The sequence below is a fragment of the Periophthalmus magnuspinnatus genome, chromosome 10 (genome assembly GCF_009829125.3).
Source record: "Periophthalmus magnuspinnatus isolate fPerMag1 chromosome 10, fPerMag1.2.pri, whole genome shotgun sequence".
NCBI lineage: Eukaryota > Metazoa > Chordata > Actinopteri > Gobiiformes > Gobiidae > Periophthalmus > Periophthalmus magnuspinnatus.
Genome location: NC_047135.1, coordinates 16,987,590 through 17,008,756, shown reverse-complemented (window position 1 = coordinate 17,008,756; position 21,167 = coordinate 16,987,590). Strand labels below are relative to the sequence as shown.

General features: G+C 43.9%; 1 protein-coding gene across 1 annotated transcript in view; it reads left to right on the top strand.

Moving 5' to 3' along the window:
* Window positions 1-20,686, top strand: part of polr1a (RNA polymerase I subunit A) — a 55,279-nt gene extending 34,593 nt beyond the window's left edge. Inside the window, exons 29-38 of the mRNA XM_055224751.1 lie at window positions 11,789-11,956; window positions 12,540-12,675; window positions 14,128-14,285; window positions 14,883-15,012; window positions 15,105-15,212; window positions 15,883-16,143; window positions 17,309-17,509; window positions 18,181-18,298; window positions 18,541-18,705; window positions 20,562-20,686. Coding sequence (XP_055080726.1) covers window positions 11,789-11,956; window positions 12,540-12,675; window positions 14,128-14,285; window positions 14,883-15,012; window positions 15,105-15,212; window positions 15,883-16,143; window positions 17,309-17,509; window positions 18,181-18,298; window positions 18,541-18,705; window positions 20,562-20,662 — 1,546 coding nt within the window. The 3' untranslated portion in view covers window positions 20,663-20,686. The remainder of the gene's footprint in view (window positions 1-11,788; window positions 11,957-12,539; window positions 12,676-14,127; window positions 14,286-14,882; window positions 15,013-15,104; window positions 15,213-15,882; window positions 16,144-17,308; window positions 17,510-18,180; window positions 18,299-18,540; window positions 18,706-20,561) is intronic.
* Window positions 20,687-21,167: the final 481 nt, after the last annotated feature.

The window sequence follows — 21,167 nt, the reverse complement described above, 5'->3', positions numbered from 1 at the left end:
TGGGGCCTATGTTCTTGATAATGGATCTTGGATGTTTCATTCTGGACTCTACTCTCACACTCATTAATCCTCGGCCTCCTTACTTACGGCTCGTGTACAGTTTCAGGGTGCTGGATTTGGGATGGAAACCCCCATGCCTGGTCAGGAGCTTTTGGGTCTAGTCTGTTTCTCCTCCTTTGGTCAGCTTATGATTCCTGCTGGGTATCTGATTACTGGCAGGGCGTAGCTGTTTATTGCCTGGGTCTGTTCTTGCCATAGAGCTGACTCCTTAGGACTTGCCTTATTCACCTGAAGTATTTGGCCTTACTTGTAACTCAATGTCTTCTATTGTTCCTTCTGCGAGTGAGACCCGTTCTCTTTGTCACCATCCGGCTACACTTCTCAAGCCCGGATGACATTCCAATGTCTGTGCTGTAGATCCTGGTGGTGTGGATCAGTGAGTCGATGTCTCATTCTTAGCGTACAGCTTGATGTCATCCATGTAAAGGAGGTGACTAATGGTGGCCCCATTCCTGAGTCTGTATCTATAGCCAGTGTTGTTGATGATTTGGTTGGTTCAGGCTATGCAGAACAGCAGTGGGGACAGTGCATCTCCTCAGTATATGCCGCATTTGATGATCACTTGTGCAAGTGGCTTGCCATTGGCCTCAAGTGTGGTTTTCCACAACCTCATTGAGTTTTGCAATCCTGTTGATGTTGTACAGCTCCAGGCATTCAATGATCAGTGATTCAATGTGGCATTGAGTCGTAGGCTTTCTTGTAATCAATCCAGGCAGTGCACAGGTTGGTCTTACAGGTTTTGCAGTCTTGGGCGATTGTTTGGTCTACCAGGAGCTGGTGTTTGACTCCCTTGGCATTTTTGCCGATGCGATGATGCCTGATATGAGCTTCCATGTTGCCGAGAGACAGGTTATTGGCCGATAGTTGGATGGGACTGCACCCTTTGAGGGATCCTTCTGGATCAGGATCAGCCATTCAGGGTGAGTCCCATCCATTAGCAGCTCGTTCATATATGCTGCCAGGCGCTCATGGAGAGTAGTGATTTTCTTTAGCCAGTAGGCGTGGATCATGTCAGGGCCTGGTGCGGTCCAGTTTTTCATACCTGAGACTCTTTCCTGAGCATACACTTTCGCCAGTTGTGTTGCGGTTTGTTCATCTGGCTTCATTATCTTGTGTGTACCTCTAAGGCTTGGAGCCTTTGTTTGGCTATTTCCAGTGCTTTAGGTATGGGCATCTGGCTGTACCTCTTGGGTAATTGTTTTTTCATTGCACCTACAGTGAGGCAAATAAATAGTTGAACACCCTATGATTTAGCAAGTTCTCCCACTTAGAAATCACGGAGGGGTCATGTCCACTGTGAGAGACATAATCTAAAAAAAAAATCTGGAAATCACATTGTATGATTTTGTAAATAATTTATTTTGTATGTTACCGCTGCAAATAAGTATTTGAACACCTGTCTATTAGCTAGAATTCTGCCCCTTAAAGACCTGTTAGTCTACCTTTAAAATGTCCACCTCCACTCCACTTATTATCCTAAATTAGAAGCACCTGTTTGAGGTTGTTAGCTGCATAAAGACACCTGTCCACCCCATACAATCAGTAAGACTCCAACTACTAACATGGCTAAGACCAAAGAACTGTCAAAATGCACAAGAGACAAAACTGTAGACCTCCACAAGGTTGGAAAGGGCTACGGGGCAACTGCCAAGCAGCTTGGTGAGGAAAGATCCACTGTTGGAGCAATTATTAGAAAATGGAAGAAGCTAAACATGACAGTCAATCTCCCTCGGACTGGGGCTCCATGCAAGATCTCACCTCGTGGGGTCTCAATGATCCTGAGAAAGGTGAGGAATCAACCCAGAACTACACGGGAGGAGCTAGTCAATGACCTGAAAAGAGCTGGGACCACCGTTTCCAAGGTTACTGTTAGTAATACACTAAGATGTCATGGTTTAAAATCAAACCAGCACATGTCCAGGCCCGTCTTAAGTTTGACAATGACCATTTGGATGATCCAGAGAAGTCATGGGAGAAAGTCATGTGGTCAGTAGGGATGGGATGATATACGATAATATCGTTAATCGCAATAAATAAGGTCCGCAATTAATCATTCGTGGCATTTTTTAATAATCACGATCATCGCGCACGATTATAATCGCCTTTATGGCACCACACTGCCTCATGTTTCCAGTTCCAATACAACGTTTAGATGTTAGTTTGTTGTGTTTGCCCACTCTGACATAGCAATGACACTTGTAGCTTCTGTGCTTATCTCTGTCTGAACTATATTCTGTCAGATATCAACAATAAACAAAGTCTGATCCGTAACTCTCCACAGGAACGTACCAGCGCGCGCCTCACCCGTGCGCACAGATGAGATGCTAATGTGTGTACATCTTATATTTTTACCTACAATAATGCAAACTGCAGAATAAAACCACACCTTTTAAATAATAGACAAATTAAGTCTAAGTCATACAGCTGAACACAAGTGTGCCCGAGCGCATGGTCCGAATGCGCACTATGTGCACAGAAGCAAAGCTAACGATTATACACGGTATATTTTACCTACAATTAAGTCAATAGCAGAGTAAACCACGCTTACCGATCGAGAACAGCATCCAATCCATCAAAAAATAAGGTCCTTTACTCCTGAGTCCACTGTGGGATCTTTACTCTTTGCCATGAACCGCTCCAGGTCAGAGATGCCTCTAGTTTAACTTGTACAAACATCCACAGTGTCCTCGATCACGTACTCCCTTTGTTTTTTCCGTTTCGTCTTGTTTAAAATGCAAAGCAACAGTGCGTAAAATGCGACATTATGCACACATTTCTGCATCCACTCGTTTCCCAATTCACCAAAGTGCCTTAATTAAAAAAATTAAGTGTTCGTCGCCGGGCACTTGCGTCACTTCTGGAGCAACAAGGACCGGTCCATTTCGGCAGCATGGCATTGAGGAGTACACATTTTCTTCCGGGTACGTCTGTTTACGGAAAACCATGCCATGTGATACATCATCCTGTCCCGCCGCTCATTGGCTGTAAGGGCAAAATGTCACTAAATGTGTGTGATGTAATTGGTTGATTCTACAAGGGGAAGAGTGGGGCGTAAACTTTCAGTCATCTGTAGCACTGATTCGCTGTCTGCGGCCTCAGTAACCCACAACCCCCACCTTATTGGCCAACACTGGTGTCAATCACAAGCTGACACGTGTGTTTAGCACTGGGAAACAAAGTTGGTGCTGTCAGACGTTTATTATGCCTGAAATCGACAAAAGAAAGGCAAAGAAGTGACAGAGCAGATTTCATATTTGGAGTACTTTCCTGCAGCAGATTGGACATGGAGGATCTTATTTTGTGGACATAATTTCTTGACTGGATTATATTCTCTGGACCTTTACAGAACAAATGAGACCAACTTTGTGTGAACAGAACAGAACCAGAGCGCTCAATGGTGAGTGAAGTCCAGATTCACACTTGGTGACTTTTCTGTAAAAACATCTTTCCTGTCAGGACTGTGGTGATTGCAGGTGAAAATGGTTTGCATATCCAGAAAGACGAGCGCCGCAGCTTTCATTTGATGTGTAGATTGTTTGTGTAGGTGACGCAGAAGTGTATGTACATTGCTGTAAAGTTGTAAAGTAGGCTCGGGCCGTCGGAACGTTAACAGGTTAATAATTATCGCGATAATATCGTTAATCGCGATTATTTTGGCCACGATAATCGTGAGTCTAAAATTTAATATCGTCCCATCCCTAGTGGTCAGATGAGACCAAAATAGAACTTTTTGGTCTTCATTCCACTCGCCGTGTTTGGAGGAAGAAGAATGATGAGTACCATCCAAAGAACACCATCCCTACTGTGAAGCATGGGGGTGGAAACATCATGATATGGGGGTGTTTTTCTGCCAAAATCCCTTCTGCAGTGTGTGCAAATCTGGTGAAAAACTACAGGAAACATTTGACCTCTGTAATTGCAAACAAAGGCAAATACTTATTTGCAGCAGTAACATACAAATAAATTATTTAAAAACTCATACAATGTGATTTCCAGATTTTTTTTTTTAGATTATGTCTCTCACAGTGGACATGCACCTAAGATGAACATTTCAGGCCCCTCCATGATTTCTAAGTGGCAGAAGTTGCAAAATCACAGGGTGTTCAAATACTTATTTGCCTCACTGTGTGTGTGTGTGTGTGTGGGGGTGTGTGTGTGTGTGTGTGTGGGGCGGCTTATATTCAGCCGCACCTGAATATAAGCCGCAGGTTTTCATATCGTAACATGAGATATTTACACAGAAAACGGTGCACCGACACCTGCCTGAAAATTGGCACCAACACGACATCAACACGGGATGAACACACCTACAGGTTTAGAAAATAAAGCTGCACCAACACGGAAAATCTGCTTTTATTTCCTCTGAAAACTTTTGTCGTCTTTTTACATTGACCAAGTTGGATTCATTGATGCCGAGCTTTCGTGCAGTGGCTCTATGTCAGGGGTCGGCAACCCGCGGCACCGGAGCCGCATGCGCCTCTTTCAGCCTTATACTGCGGCTCTGTGTGGCTTGGGAAAATAAATTTTAAGTATTTAATTGAAGTGTATTTTATTTCTGTTAGCTCTTTTTTATTGTAGTTTAAATTGGAAGATTATTATGATCTTAAAATAAAATTATATTTTCTTATTTTTCGTTGCTCAAAATAAGCGGCACACTCATGGAACAATGTTCAAAACAAACACCGCTCACGTCTCACGTCACACAGACACAGTCCTGCGTAAAGAGCCCTGATTTTCAGACGCTGTGTGCACAGGGGTCAGGAGCAACTTTCGCCCGTCCCTAGTGACACACTAATAAGCTCGTCCGTAGATGTATCATGAAAATCCTGCTGGAAATCGCCACAGAAATCTATTTGATGTAGTAGCAAGTATATTATCTGCTCTTGTCTCCGCAATGACGTATCACGTATAACACATCAGACATGTCGCCCAAAAGTTGACCCACAAGTGAGTGAAAATGAGCCAAAACAAAAGTCTTTGGAGAGCTTTTAACAAAGGGGAAAAGGCAATTGAGGAGCCAGAAGAGGAGACTACGATCTCCAAGAAAAAGAAAGATAAATTTAACAGACAATGCCTACTTAAAATCTGGGTTTGTAGCTACAGGTGATTCTCATGCACAGTCCGCTCTGCGTAATATGCGGGAAAAGCAAATGAGGCAATGAAACCTTCAAAACTACTATGGCACATGTAGAATAAGCACCTGGGATTAAACGATACGCCTTTGGAGGGTTTTTTTTTTAAAGAAACTGCGGAGCAGAGTAGACATAATCACATAATCAGTGCAGGGCTCCCACTGATGCAGCGGTTTGGTGAGCTTAAGTTATTTTTGCCATATTTATCTGCCACGTGTAGAAGGCTTGTCCGTGAAAATAAAACCTACATTATTCCGTTATATTTTATTATTATTATTATACATAGTGTTCATTTTAGATGTCAAAAAGTATTTGCGGCTCCCAGTGTTTTATTTTACGTGGAAAGTGGGTCCAAATGGCTCTTTGCGTGTTACAGGTTGCCGACCCCTGCTCTATTTCCTTCTTTATCTTAAAAACTGCATCATATCCATTTCATGATGCGCAAAATGATCGTTCAAAATCAAAACTAGTGAATTCTTCAGAGCAGAATCTTTCCCCACGTCTGTCTCACTTTTACGTTTATAGCTAGAGAGCGCCCCCCAGGGCCGTTATCCAGTAAAATTCCATAAATAAGCCGCACTGCTGTATAGGCCGCAGGGTTCAAAGCGTAGAAAAAAAGTAGCGGCTTATAGTCCGAAATTTACGGTATATGATTAATATAATATGAACTAAACTAAACATACAGTGGCTTGCTAGCTCTTCCGGTGGGACCCCAAGGGGTTCCCAGGCCAGGAGAGAGACATAGTCCCTCCAGTGTGTCCTGGGTCTTCCCCGGGGCCTCCTCCCAGTGGGACATGCCCGGAACACGGAAGTATTCATCCTCCTGGAACTCAAGTCACAACCACAAATTAACCTTTTTTTTTTTTTTTGCATTTTATGTAAATAAGTAACAAAAAATAAGTGTGAAGTAGAAAGAAAATTATACATTTCCAGATAAAAAAAAACAAAAAACTGCAAAAGTATTCAGCTCCCCTAAGTCAATACTATGTGGAACCACCTTTTGCTTGTCTTTTGAGGTATGTCTCCACCAGTTTTGCACACCTACAGACTGAAATTTTTGCCCATTCTTCCTGACAAAACAGTTCAAGATCTGATGGTTTGCTCCCCAACACTCTCTTAACAAACTTCTGTGGCCTTCACAGCACAGCTGCATTTATACTGAGACAAGATTACACACAGGTGGAATCTTTTTAGTCATTGGGTCAACATTCAAGCTTACCAAAATCATCAGGTAACTTTTAAAAGCAATTGATTGCATTCAAGAAAAAGGGGGATGAATACTTTTGCACGTTGCACTTTTAAGTCCCATCCATCCATTTTCTTCCGCTTATCCAGGGCCGGGTCGCGGGGGCAGCAGTCTAAGCAGGGACTCCCACACTTCCCTCACACCGGACACGTCCTCCAGCTCCTCCGGTGGGACCCCAAGGCGTTCCAGGGCCAGCTGAGAGACATAGTCCCTCCAGCGTGTCCTGGGTCTTCCCTGGGGCCTCCTCCCGGTGGGACATGCCCAGAACACCTCCCTAGGGAGGCGTCCAGGAGGCATCCTGAGCAGATGCCCGAGCCACCTCAGCTGGTTCCTCTCAACGTGTAGGAGCAGCGGCTCTACTCCGAGCTCCTCCTGTGTGACCGAGCTCCTCACCCTATCCCTAAGGGTGCGCCCGGCCACTCTGCGGAGGAAGCCCATTTCAGCCGCTTGTATCCGTGATCTTGTCCTTTCGGTCATTACCCAAAGCTCATGACCATAGGTGAGGGTAGGAACGTAGATTGACCGGTAAATCGAGAGCTTTGCCTTTGGGCTCAGCTCCTTCTTCACCACAACGGACCGATACAGCGACCGCATCACTGCAGACGCTGCACCAATCCGCCTGTCAATCTCCCGCTCCATCCTTCCCTCACTCGTGAACAAGACCCCGAGATACTTGAACTCCTCCACTTGGGGCAGAGACACACCACCCACCTGGAGAGGGCAAGCCACCTTTTTCCGGTCGAGAGCCATGGCCTCGGATTTGGAAGAGCTGATTCTCAACCCAGCCACTTCACACTCGGCTGCAAACCGCCCCAGTGCCTGCTGCAGGTCCTGCCTCGATGAAGCCATCAGGACAACATCATCCGCAAACAGCAGAGATGAAATCCTGTGGTTCCCTGGCTGCGCCTAGAAATTCTGTCCATAAATATAATGAACAGAACCGGTGTCAAAGGGCAGCCCTGGCGGAGTCCAACATGCACCGGGAACAGGTCTGACTTACTGCCGGCAATGCGAACACAGCTTCTGCTCCGGTCATACAGGGACCGGACAGCCCTTAGCAAAGAGCCCCGGACCCCATACTCCCAGAGCACCCCCCAAAGGACGCCACGAGGGACACGGTCGTATGCCTTCTCCAAATCTACAAAACACATGTGGACTGGTTGGGCATACTCCCATGAACCCTCGAGGACCCGATGGAGAGTATAGAGCTGATCCAGTGTTCCGCGACCAGGACGAAAACCACACTGCTCCTCCTGAATCCGAGGTTCGACTATCGGTCGGATTCTCCTCTACAGTACCCTGGAATAGACCTTACCGGGAAGGCTGAGGAGTGTGATTCCCCTGTAATTGGAACACACCCTCCGGTCCCCCTTCTTATACAGAGGGACCACCACCCCGGTCTGCCATTCCACAGGTACTGTCCCCGACCGCCACGCGATGTTGCAGAGACGTGTCAGCCAAGACAGTCCCACAACATCCAGAGACTTGAGGTACTCAGGACGGATCTCGTCCACCCCCGGAGCCTTGCCACCGAGGAGCTTGCCAACCACCTCAGTGACTTCAGCCAGGGTGATGGACGAGTCCGCCTCCGGGTCCCCAGTTTCTGCTTCCTCCTCGGAAGATGTGACAGTGGGATTGAGGAGATCCTCAAAGTATTCCTTCCACCGCCCGACAACATCCCCAGTCGAGGTCAGCAGCTCTCCACCCGCACTGTAAACAGTGTTGGTGAAGCACTGCTTCCCCCTCCTGAGGCGTCGGACGGTTTGCCAGAATTTCTTTGAGGCCATCCGATAGTCCTCCTCCATGGCCTCCCCGAACTCCTCCTCCTCCAAGTTTTTGCCTCTGCGACTGCCCGAGCCGCGGCACGCTTGGCCCGCCAGTACTCATCAGCTGCCTCAGGAGTCCCGCGAGCCAACAAGGCTCGATAGGACTCCTTCTTCAGCTTGACGGCATCCCTTACTTCCGGTGTCCACCACCGGGTTCAGGGATTGCCACCGCGACAAGCACCACAGACCTTACGACCACAACTACGAGCAGCCGCATTGACAATAGAGGTGGGGAGGAGAACATGGCCCACTCGGAGTCCATGTCTCCAACCTCCCCCGGGATCAGGGAGAAGCTCTCCCGGAGGTGTGAGTTGAAGACCCCTCTGACAGAGGGCTCCGCCAGACGTTCCCAGCAGACCCTCACGATGCGCTTGGGCCTGCCAGGTCTGTCCGGCTTCCTCCTCCGCCAGCGGATCCAACTCACCACCAGGTGGTGATCAGTTGACAGCTCAGCCCCTCTCTTCACCTGAGTGTCCAAGACAAGCGGTCAGAGATTAGATGATACGACAACAAAGTCGATCATCGACCTCCGACCTAGTCGTCCTGGTGCCACGTGCACTGATGGACACCCTTGTGCTCGAACATGGTGTTTGTTTTGGACAAACTGTGACTAGCACAGAAGTCCAATAACAAAACACCACTCGGGTTCAGATCAGGGAGGTCATTCCTCCCAATCACGCCCCTCCAAGTGTCACTGTCATTACCCACATGGGCATTGAAGTCCCCCAGGAGAACAACGAAGTCCCCGGTTGGTGCACTGTCTAGTACCCCTCCCAAGGACTCCAAGAAGGCCGTGTACTCCGCACTGCTGTTTGGCCCGTAGGCCGACACAACAGTGAGAGACCTGTCCCCGACCCGAAGGCGCAGGGACGCGACCCTCTCGTTCACCGGGGTGAACTCCAACATGTGGCGGCTGAGCTGTGGGGCAATGAGCAAGCCCACATCAGCTCGCCGCCACTCCCCGCGGGCAACGCCAGAGAAATGGAGAGTCCAACCCCTCTCAAGGAGTTGGGTTCCAGAGCCCAAGCTGTGCGTGGAGGTGAAGCTGACTATATCTAGCCGGTAATGCTCAACCTCCCGCACAAGCTCAGGCTCCTTCCCCCCCAGCGAGGTGACATTCCATGTCCCCAGAGCTAGTCTCCATGTCCGGAGATCCGGTCGTCGAGGTCCCCGCCTTCGACTGCCGCCCAGATCTCTCAGCACCCGCCCCTCATGGCTCCTCTCGCAGGTGGTGGGTCCACGGGAGGACGGCCCCACGTCGTTCCTTCGGGCTGGGCCCGGCCGGGCCCCGTGGGGAAAGACCCGGCCACCAGGCGCTCGCTGCCGAGCACCCACCCCAGGCCTGGCTCCAGGGTGGGGCCCCGGTAACGCCAGTCCGGGCGACGTAACTGGCCTTGTTGTATTACTCTTCATGGGGGCTTCTGAACCGCTCTTAGTCAGACCCGTCTCCAAGGACCTGTTTGCCATGGGTGACCCTACCAGGGGCATGGAGCCCCCGACAACATAGCTCCCAGGATCATTCGGGTGCATAAACCCCTCCACCACGTTAAGGTGGCGGTTCGGGGAGGGGAACCGCCACCTTCCTTAAAAACTTTTAGGTTTTTTTATATTTAAAAAATTGGAAATCTCGTAAAATATTTCCTTCCACTTCACACTTTGCCATTTTGTGTTGCTCATTCACATAAAATGCTGAAAAAATGTATTTAAATTTGTGGTTATGACGTGACAGTATGTGAAAAAGTTCCAGGTTGATGAATACTTTTGCAAGCCACTGTGTATATGTGTGTGTGTGTGTAGACACACATACATATATAGTATATATACATATATACACGTGTGTGTGGGTGTGTGTATGTATGTATATGTGTGTGTATATATATATATATATATATATATATATGTGTGTGTGTGTGTGTGTGTGTGTGTATGTATGTGTGTATATATGTGTATATATATGTATGTATGTGTGTATATATATGTATGTATATATATATATATATGTGTGTGTGTGCATATATATATATATATATATATATATATATATATACACTCAAGGATTATTAGGAACACCTGTTCAATTTCTCCTTAATTTATGTTTTGATTTGTGTGATTTTAATGTCTTTCTTATTCTGTAAAGCACTTTGAATTACCTTGTGTACGAATTGTGCTATACAAATAAACTTGCCTTGCCCTTGCCTTAATGCAATTATCTAATCAACCAATCACAGGGCAGTTGCTTCAATGCATTTAGGGGTGTGGTCCTGGTCAAGACAATCTCCTGAACTCCAAACTGAATGTCAGAATGGGAAAGAAAGGTGATTTAAGCAATTTTGAGCGTGGCATGGTTGTTGGTGCCAGATGGGCCGGTCTGAGTATTTCACAATCTGCTCAGTTACTGGGATTTTCACACACAACCATTTCTAGGGTTTACAAAGAATGGTGTGAAAAGGGAAAAACATCCAGTATGCGGCAGTCCTGTGGGTGAAAATGCCTTGTTGATGCTAGAGGTCAGAGGAGAATGGGCCGAGTGATTCAAGCTGATAGAAGAGTAACGTTGACTGAAATAACCACTCGTTACAACCAAAGAATGCCGCAAAGCATTTGTGAAGCCACAACATGCACAACCTTGAGGCGGATGGGCTACAACAGCAGAAGACCCCACCGGGTACCACTCATCTCCACTACAAATAGGAAAAAGAGGCTACAATTTGCACAAGCTCACCAAAATTGGACAGTTGAAGACTGAAAAAATGTTGCCTGGTCTGATGAGTCTCGATTTCTGTTGAGACATTCAAATGGTAGAGTCAGAATTTGGCGTAAACAGAATGCATCATGCCTTGTTAACACTGTGCAGGCTGGTGGTGGTGGTGTAATGGTGTGGGGGATGTTTTCTTGGCACACTTTAGGTCCCTTAGTGCCAATTGGGCATCGTTTAAATGCCACGGGCTACCTGAGCATTGTTTCTGACCATGTCCATCCCTTCATGACCACCATGTACCCATCCTCTGATGGCTACTTCCAGCAGGATAATGCACCATGTCATAAAGCTCGAATCATTTCAAATTGGTTTCTTGAACATGACAATGAGTTTACTGTACTATAATGGCCCCCACAGTCACCAGATCTCAACCCGATAGAGCATCTTTGGGATGTGGTGGAACAGGAGCTGGATGTGCATCCCACAAATCTCCATCAACTGCAAGATTCTATCCTATCAATATGGGCTAACATTTCTAAAGAATGCTTTCAGCACCTTGTTGAATCAATGCCACATAGAATTAAGGCAGTTCTGAAGGCGAAAGGGGGTCAAACACCGTATTAGTATGGTGTTCCTTATAATCCTTCAGATGAGTGTATGTATGTATGTGTGTATATATGTGTGTGTGTGTATATATATATATATATATATAATTATTATTCGCTGACTTGTCAACTTCTAAAATAATTATTAGTTGGAGCCCTAGAATGTAATTAATTTTGTCTGTATTTTGTGTTTCTACCCCGCGTTTGTCTGCTTTGTCCAGCCTTCGTCATCTTTTACAGTACAAATGGCAGCGTGCTCTGTGTGATCCTGGAGAGGCTGTGGGGCTGCTCGCGGCTCAGTCCATCGGGGAACCCTCCACTCAGATGACTCTCAACACATTTCACTTTGCTGGAAGAGGAGAGATGAACGTCACGCTGGGAATACCTCGGTAATTTTAATTTAAATATGATATTTTATTATATTTTTCAAGTATATTGTTATAATGTATTTTAAATATCAAATCTTTCAGATATAATTTTAGTCATAATAATTTTAATTTTACTAGGGCTAGAGATTAACCAGTGATGATCCCAGACTGTACCTGTTAACAAATTGTTACCTAGCACTAACAGTAGTTATAATTTGATTAAAAAAAAACAAAACAAAAAAACCCACTAGCAGCTTTATTCTGTTAAATGATAGAACAATTTCCTCCTTACACATAAATACTCCTTGTATTTTTATACTTTTCACAAACTGCCACTTGACTGATGTAAAACATATTTGCCAGAAGTACTATCCCACCAAACCAAGTCATAATTAGCAATACATGAAAACCTGCAGCATGCACTTCAAGATGAGGCTAAACTTTACTAGACGGGCATGAACTCGGACAAATCACAATAAACCAGAACTAAATTGCATAAATTGTATTAAATCCATACTTAATCAGGACTAAACCAAGACATAATCTTGATGAAACAGATCTTAACCACCCTCTTTCTTGCTCTACACTGTCTTTCTCTTTATAGATTGAGGGAGATCCTTATGGTTGCCAGTTCCAACATAAAGACTCCCATGATGAGTGTCCCAGTCCTGTGCACGAGAAAAGCCCACAAGAAAGCCAAGATTCTGAGGAAAATGCTCACACGCGTCTACCTGGCCGAGGTCAGTTTAGAGCAGAAGTCACCAACATGGTGCCCGCGGGCACCAGGTCGCCCCCAAGGACTACATGAGTCGCCTGCAGGCCGGTTCTAACAATAGAACAACTCACTAATGAGCTGCATCTAAAATTTTATTTTATTCTGTTGCTATTTTTTTAATCACCCTTGCATTTATATATATTTAAAAATGACAATATCTTAAAAATATGCTCATTATAAGTGAAGTTTAGAAAAGTTCAGGTAAACTCTGACCTACTCAGTTCAAAGGTTAGTTTTGTGCGCGTGACAGAACCAGTGCTCAACTCGCAAGCGCTGTGAAGATATGCGCTGAATGCAGTTTAGCCCAAAAACATGGCAGAAAAATTATCACTTTCACAATGAATCTTACGACTGTAAAAGAAATCTGCATGTGTCTCATCTGCGGGGCAACTGTAGTGATGGCAAAGTGGCACAATGTGGAGGGACACTTCAGTAGAGAAAAACCTTGTATCCCGATGAAATTATATGAAAAAGCTTCAAGACAGTGACGGGGCTGGGAATTATACATATAAATGTACGTAGTATCTCAGCTAAATTAGGTTAGGCTAAAGTCTGGGCAGATCAAACAGATCCAGATCATTCATATTTTCTGAAACCTGGCTATCAAATAAAATAAGTGTGATAAGGAAATTAATATTGAAAATCAAAGATTTTTATTGTGAAAGACAATCTTAAGGATGTGGTGTTGCCATGTTAAAGATCACCTGTATGTGGAACTTCTTTTCTCCTCCTCAAAGCGTAAATGTTTTGAATATCTGTCTGTCTCTAAACTATGTAATTGATCGTGATAAAAAAATAAGCCATTGCTGGTATTTATGCAATGGCCTGAATCTTGCACAACTAATTTCTATTCCGAGTACATACTCTAGGCACACTCAATGATATAATTATGGGGTTTGTTTGTTAAGATTATAAGGCGAATGGTGTTTTCACCCTGGATTTTAGTGACCATTGTCCATTTAGGTGTATTTGAAATACAAAAGTTGAAAAGACACATACGTGTGTAAAGTTGAGAAGATCATATCAACATTTCAATAAAAATAAAATGAAAAGAAATAGATGGAAAGTATTCAGACCCCCTTAAATTTTTCACTCTTTGTTATATTGCAGCCATTTGCTAAAATCATTTAAGTTCATTTTTTCCTCATTAATGTACACACAGCACACCATATTGACAGAGAAACATGAAATTGTTGAAGTTTTTGAGTTATTAGAAAAAGATAAAAGGCCATAAGTATTCAGACCCTTTGCTGTGACCCTCATATATTTAACTCAGGTGCTGTCCATTTCTTATGATCATCCTTGAGATGAGTCCAGCTGTGTTTGATTATACTGTACTACTGTTCTTCATGTCTGTGCTGACAGAGAAATCTTGTCCTGAGTCATAATTTCCTGTTTATTTGTTTTGTGTAAACAGGTATTGCAGAAAGTGGATGTGGTGGAGTCATTGCGAATCGCTGGACCTTACAACAAAATGCGGACATTCAAAGTTACCTTTCACTTCTTGTCGCCTGAGTGTTACAGTGATGATAAAATTTTGACCCCACACCAGATTCTGCGCTACATGGAGACAAGGTGAGAGAACAGGATTCATTATTAAAATACAAGATTTAACAGTTGGAGCAAAGGATGCAGTGCAGAGAGTCAGATAGAGCAGATGATGCATAGGAGAGGGTCAGATGGAGCAGAGGATGCAGAGGACAGGGTTTGATGGAGCAGAGGATGCAGTGGACAGGGTTTGATGGAGCTGAGGATGCAGTGGACAGGGTTTGATGGAGCAGAGGATGCAGTGGACAGGGTTTGATGAAGCAGAGGATGAAGAGGAGAGGGTCAGATGGAGCAGAGGATGAAGAGGAGAGGGTCAGATGGAGCAGAGGATGAAGAGGAGAGGGTCAGATGGAGCAGAGGATGAAGAGGAGAGGGTCAGATGGAGCAGAGGATGAAGAAGAGAGGGTCAGATGGAGCAGAGGATGAAGAAGAGAGGGTCAGATGGAGTAGAGGAAGAAGAAGAGAGGGTCAGATGGGACAGGATGCAGTGGACAGGGTTTGATGGAGCAGAGGATGCAGAGGAGAGGGTCAGATGGAGCAGAGGATGAAGAACAGAGGGTCAGTCATTCATATTTTGCAATTCACAATAACAGCAATCGTCAACAATCTTAATTTTGTTATCAGGTTTTTCCGACTTCTCACTGATGCCATAAAGAAACACAGTGCCAAACTAGCCTCCATCTCTGTGGAAACAAGAAAGGCAACTCTCAAAGACAAAGACAATGAAGGAGAGGGACTAAATGGCTCTGCAGCGGTAGGGAGTCATTTATGAGACATCACAGTATATTTTAAGTCCATATTCTGGTTAAAATAAAAATATATAATTTAATCTCATTTGTGAAACAGTTGGATGAGGGCAATGGAGATGAGGAGCAGGACATCGTGGACGACAAAGAAAATGAAGGAGATACGGATGCCACTGACGCTAAACACAAAGACAAACAGGAAGAAGAGGCAACACTTGATACTCCTACTGCTACTGCTACTGCTACTACTACTACTACTACTACTACTGCTACTACTACTATTACTGCTACTACTATTACTACTACTACTGCTACTGCTGCTATTACTACTAATAATAATACTACTGCTGCTACTGCTACTACTACTACTACTACTACTACTACTACTACTACTACTACTACTACTCTATGCATTAATATCATAATAAAGTATCGGCTTAACATTTTTGACAAGGAACACTTTATAGTGCATTGTTCATTCACTCCACACTCAATGGTGGTAAGCTTCTATTGTAGCCACAGCTGCCCTGTGGCAGACTGACTGAAGTGAGGCTACCAATCTGTGCCTAAGGACACAATGGCCGTTTTTGCCACTGCTGCCCCACTGGCACCTGATATTCACAGCGTTTTTCCATTCATCAAGTACTAACAAGGCCCAGCCCTGCCTCTGATACATTTTCAAATATCTAAATATGTTGTTTTTTGTCTGTTGTTCCATTAAAATCTTTAATGAGGGCTTTACAAGGGCGTGAAATCATTCATGTTCAATATGACTTTATTGATGAAATGTGCAGAAAACACACATACTTCTAAAAACTTTTAAATTTAATTTGCAGATATTTGCATAAACCCTAGTGTATTTTATTTTATTTTTCCAGGTTGACTATGACAGCGACGAGCAGGCTGTGGAGGAGGCAGATGAACCCGAAGAGGACGATGAAACTCAGTCGAAGGACGAGACGATGTGTGAAGAGGAGAACCCCACAGCGCCCCCTGTCACCAGACTGAGGAAGCTGAAGCGTAGTAAAGTTAAACCTGCGGCCGAGATCATGGATGAGATGAGAGTGAATGCTGTGCTAGTGTCGAGTCCTTCCATAGAGGGATACAGATACGACCATGTCAACGAGCTCTGGTGTGAGGTGGGCACAATTAGAAATAAAGATTGGTCAAGCTAAACATGACCAATGATTCAAACAGCAATACATGATATTTGGGCTGGAAATGTTTTCCTCTTTGAAAGAAGACATACTGTGCCTTTGTCTGCTATAGATACAAGAAACAAGTCTACTGACTTCTGCTTTAGAAAACCTCAGTGCCAAAGTTCACCTTAACTTATCTAAACTTCACGTATAATGAACTTATGTTTAAGATATTGTCATTTTTTAATCTATATAAACGCAAGGGTGATAAAAAAAAATAGCAACAGAATAAAATTAAATTTTAGATGCAGCTCATTAGTGAGTTGTGCTATTTTTGGAACCGGTCTGCGGGCCACTCGTGTGGGGCTTGGGGGCAACATGGCGCCCGCGGGCACAGGGTTGATGACCCCTAGCCTAGGCAATCCTTTGTTTCTGCGGTGCAGTTTCAAGAATCAGTGCAGCTCGAATCTGGCATTGATGCTCTGTTCGCATGCCTAAAGTGCCAGACACCACAGCAAATCCATAGACTAAACTCCAGTGATGTAGTGACATCTAGAAGAAGGAGAAAGACATCAGCTAGAAAAATAGCGGCAAATTAGTTATGCCGGGTGCAACGGTCAGCCTAGGTTAGCAATGGGGGTTATGGCATTAAAGCCACTCTCTCAACTAGGTCAGTCATTGTTTACAAAGAGACCAGGAAAACAAAACATCCAAAGGCACTCGCAGACCGCAACGGATGCCTTGGATGACCTTCGGAGGCATTTAGCCTCAAATGCAAAGGCGTCCAGCTAGGGGCGTCCAGCTAGGGGCGTCCAGCTAGGGGCGTCCAGCTAGGGGCGTCCAGCTAGAGGCGTCCAGCTAGAGGCGTCCAACTAGAGGCGTCCAACTAGAGGCGTCCAACTAGAGGCGTCCTACTAGAGGCGTCCTACTAGAGGCGTCCAACTAGAGGCGTCCAACTAGAGGCGTCCAACTAGAGGCGTCCAACTAGAGGCGTCCAACTAGAGGCGTCCAACTAGTTTTTGACACTGCGGCCTGAACGCAGCAAAACTGCTCATCTCCATGAGCTTCATTTGGCTGGAGCTAAACACTATGGGTGACGTCACTCTGCCTTAGTCCACTTCTTTATACAGTCTCTGATAGTAATACATGTTCCTCCTCTCTGTAGGTGGACGTGGCATTACCGGTGACCAAGGTGCACTTTGACCTCACCAGTGTCGTGTCGTCTTTGGCCAAAAGTGCCATTGTCATTGAAACAAAGGGTTTGACGCGCTGCCTCCTGAGCGAAGTCACCACAAAGAATGGAGAGAAAGAGACTGTACTGAACACAGAGGGAATCAACATGCATGAGCTGTTCAAGTACTGTGATGTGAGTACTGATGCTACTACTACCACTGCTACTGTTACTAGTCCTTTTAATACCTCTACTACTATTGCTACTATTACTACCATAACTACTTCTACTGAACAGTTTATCAACATGCATAAGCTGTTGAAGTACTGCAAAGTGAGTACTGCTACCACTACTATTATCACCTCTGATATTACTGAAAACGTTGTCAGTGCTTCAGGAGCAGGACTGACAGCTACTGTCAGCGCTGCTACTGAATTGATCAAGGATCATTTTCCTACTTGGACAGTAATGTTCATTTTACATTGTTTGCATCCCCCCTTTTACTATTACTACTACTACTACTATTACATCCACAGCTGCCCTTAGGTTGACTGGTAGATGTGAGGCTGCCAATCTGCGCCATTGGCCCCTTAGACCAACACCAATCTCTCACTCACTTTAATATACATGGGCAAGGGGGGTGAAAAGTCTTGCCTGAGGACATAATAACAGAACTTGGATCAAGCTGAAATCAAATCTCTAACCTTCGGGTTTGTGGGGGAGAGCGCTAACCGCTGAACCACTGTATTTTAAAGTATTACTTGATTTAATAAAATGATTTACTGTGCTAGTGAAGAAGTTATGAAATTGGAAGCAACAATTATAATATTATGTTTGGTCGCTCTGATTTCTTGTTTATTTTACAGATCCTGGACCTGAAACGTCTTTACTGTAATGAGGTCCACGCAATGGCCGGCACCTACGGCATTGAAGTTGGTCTGAAAGTCATCGAGAAGGAGATCAAGGATGTGTTTGCCGTCTATGGTAAATGCTCACAAGCAATTTTGCCAGGACTGAGCCAGGTCATAACAAGACAAAGCCATATCTTAACCAGACCTAAATCGTCTAGATCAGGATTGAACCAGGGCTAAGGTGGAACTGAGCCAGGACTATAAACCAATTTGAACCAATGTTCAATGTTAAGTCCTAAACTAGGACTTAACAAGAATTATACTACAAATATATCCCAGAACTAAACCAGATCTAACCCTGTACCCTCTGTGCAGGTATTGAAGTGGACCCACGGCACCTGTCTCTTGTGGCAGACTACATGTGTTTTGAGGGAGTGTACAAACCTCTGAACAGACATGCCATGCAGTCCAACTCCTCCCCTCTGCAGCAGATGACCTTTGAAACCAGCTTCAAATTCCTCAAGCAGGCCACAATGCTTGGTAAGAGGGGATTATAATTTAGAAATATGAAAATCATGGTTGATCTAAGATCACCAAGAGTGTGATGTGTTTTATGCCTTATATAGCACTTTTTCAGAAGCAGAGCAGACAAGAGCAGAATAAGAAACAATAGACTACATCTTCACAAACCTGGGAGGGAGCAAAGTGAGCAAAATTGAAACTGAAACTAATTTAAACATTTTAATACATTGTTTTCCGCAAATATAGCATTTTAATGGAGTAATTCTAAATAACTGCAGAACATTCCATACATCTAGTAGTTTTAGAGTAGTTTGAGCCAGTTTTTGTAGCTGGGCTTGTGGGTTTGAAAATGTGGTCTTCTTCCCAGTTTTACAATAGAGTATTAGAAACTGAAAAAATGTAACACCATAACCTGTTTATACATCTGAATTGTTATGGTGAGGCCTGGCAGACATTTTGAGTTATGGCAAACTCTGAGGTGGGTAGTACTTGGCTAGGTTTATTGGAACAACTTTTTAATAATATTGTTTTCAGACCACATCATTTGTCTTGAGCAGGGACGTTACTAGACTTAAAGCTACAGTGGCTTGCAAAAGCGTTCATTTTTGAAAGTTTGTCAAGTCACAACCACAAATTTAAATTTAAATGTTTTTATTTGCATTTTATGTACACATAACACAAAATAGTACATACGTGTGAAGTAGAAAGAAAACTATACATCATTTCCAGATTAAAAAATAAACAAAAAAAAACTGAAAAGTGCAGCGTGCAAAAGTATTCAGCCCCCTTAAGTCTATACTTTGTGGTACCTTTTGCTGCAATTACAGCTGCAAGTCTTTTGGGTTATGTCTCCACCAGTTTTACACACCTACAGACTGAAATTTGTGCCCATTCTTCCTGGCAAAACCTGTCAGATTTGATGGAGACCGTTTGTGGACTGCAGTTTTCAGATCTTCTCAGAGATTCAGAAATTGGATTTAGGTCCGGATTTTGACTGGGCCATTCTAACACATGAATATGTTTTGCTTTAAACCATTCCATTTTATGTTTAGTTCACCTGTTCCTGCTGGAAGGTGAACCTCTGCCCCAGTCTCAAGTCTTTTGCAGACTCCAACAGGTTTTCTTCCAAGATTGCCCTGTATTTAGCTCCATCCATGTTCCCATGAACTCTGACCAGCTTCCCTGTTCCAGCTGATGAAAAGCACCCCCATTGACTGTGGGGATGGTGTGTTCAGAGTAATGTGCAGTGTTAGTTTTCCTCCACACATACCGTCTTGCTTTTAGGCCAAAAAGTTTGGTTTTGGTCTCATCAGACCAGAGCACCTTCTGCCACATGTTTGCTGTGTCCTCCAAATGACTTCTAGTGAACTGTACACGAGACTTCTTATGGATGGTTTTCAACAATGGCTTTCTTCTTGCCACTCTTCCATAAAGACCATAAAGACCAGATTTGTGCAGTGCATGACTAATAGTTGTCCTGTGAACAGATTCCTCCACCTGAGCTGTGGATCTCTGCAGCTCTTCCAGAGTCACCACGGGCCTCCTGGCTGCATCTCTGATGAGTGCTCTTCTTGTTTGTTGTTAGTCATTAGGTCAACATTCAATCTTTCCAAAATCATCAGGCAACTTCTAAGCAGTTGGTTGCAGGGGGCTAAATACTTTTGCACGCTGCACTTTTACGTTTTTACAAGTGGAAATCTTGTAAAATATTTCCTTCCACTTTTTGTGTTGCTCTTTCACATAAAATGCTGCGAAATTTTATTTTAATTTGTGGTGGTGACGTGGCAATACTTTTACAAGCCACTATATGCAGGGGGGTGACAGTATATGTATGTATATATATTATTTATATGAACATTTTGTATATTTTGTAGGTACTCGTGATGAGCTGGTGTCACCATCTGCTTGTCTTGTTGTTGGAAAAGTTGTGAAAGGAGGAACTGGAATCTTTGAACTGAAACAACCTCTTCAATAAACCACACATTTAAAATCCAAACCAAAAATTCTTAAAATGTATTAAACTTTTTGGAATTTTGTCAGTGTCATATATATAAGTTTGTATAAGTTTGTATACATATAAACTTGTTGTTGGATACAAAACATACCTGTCTGTTTACTGATAATGGACTAACAATGTACCAACTCAACTGAGATGTTCTGGATTATCAAGCTGCTGTATATGGCTCTAGGTTTGTAAACGTATTATTCACTTACTAAACTTGTTAAATTGAACTTTTGTTTTTTGGTGAAATAATGTGAAATTTTCAATCTAAATTATTATTGTTATTGTTTTGGCAGTTGAAGCATACATGTGTTATATTTTATTATTAAATCAAGAAGAGAATGTAGAAAGAAAGAATTTTTCAAATGTGTCTGAATATTATATGTACATTTTCAAACCCTTTTCTATATTTTTGCCTATGAAATGCCAGTTGGTTCTTCGGTTTCATCTTTTAGGTTTTCAACTCTTATTAAAGGTC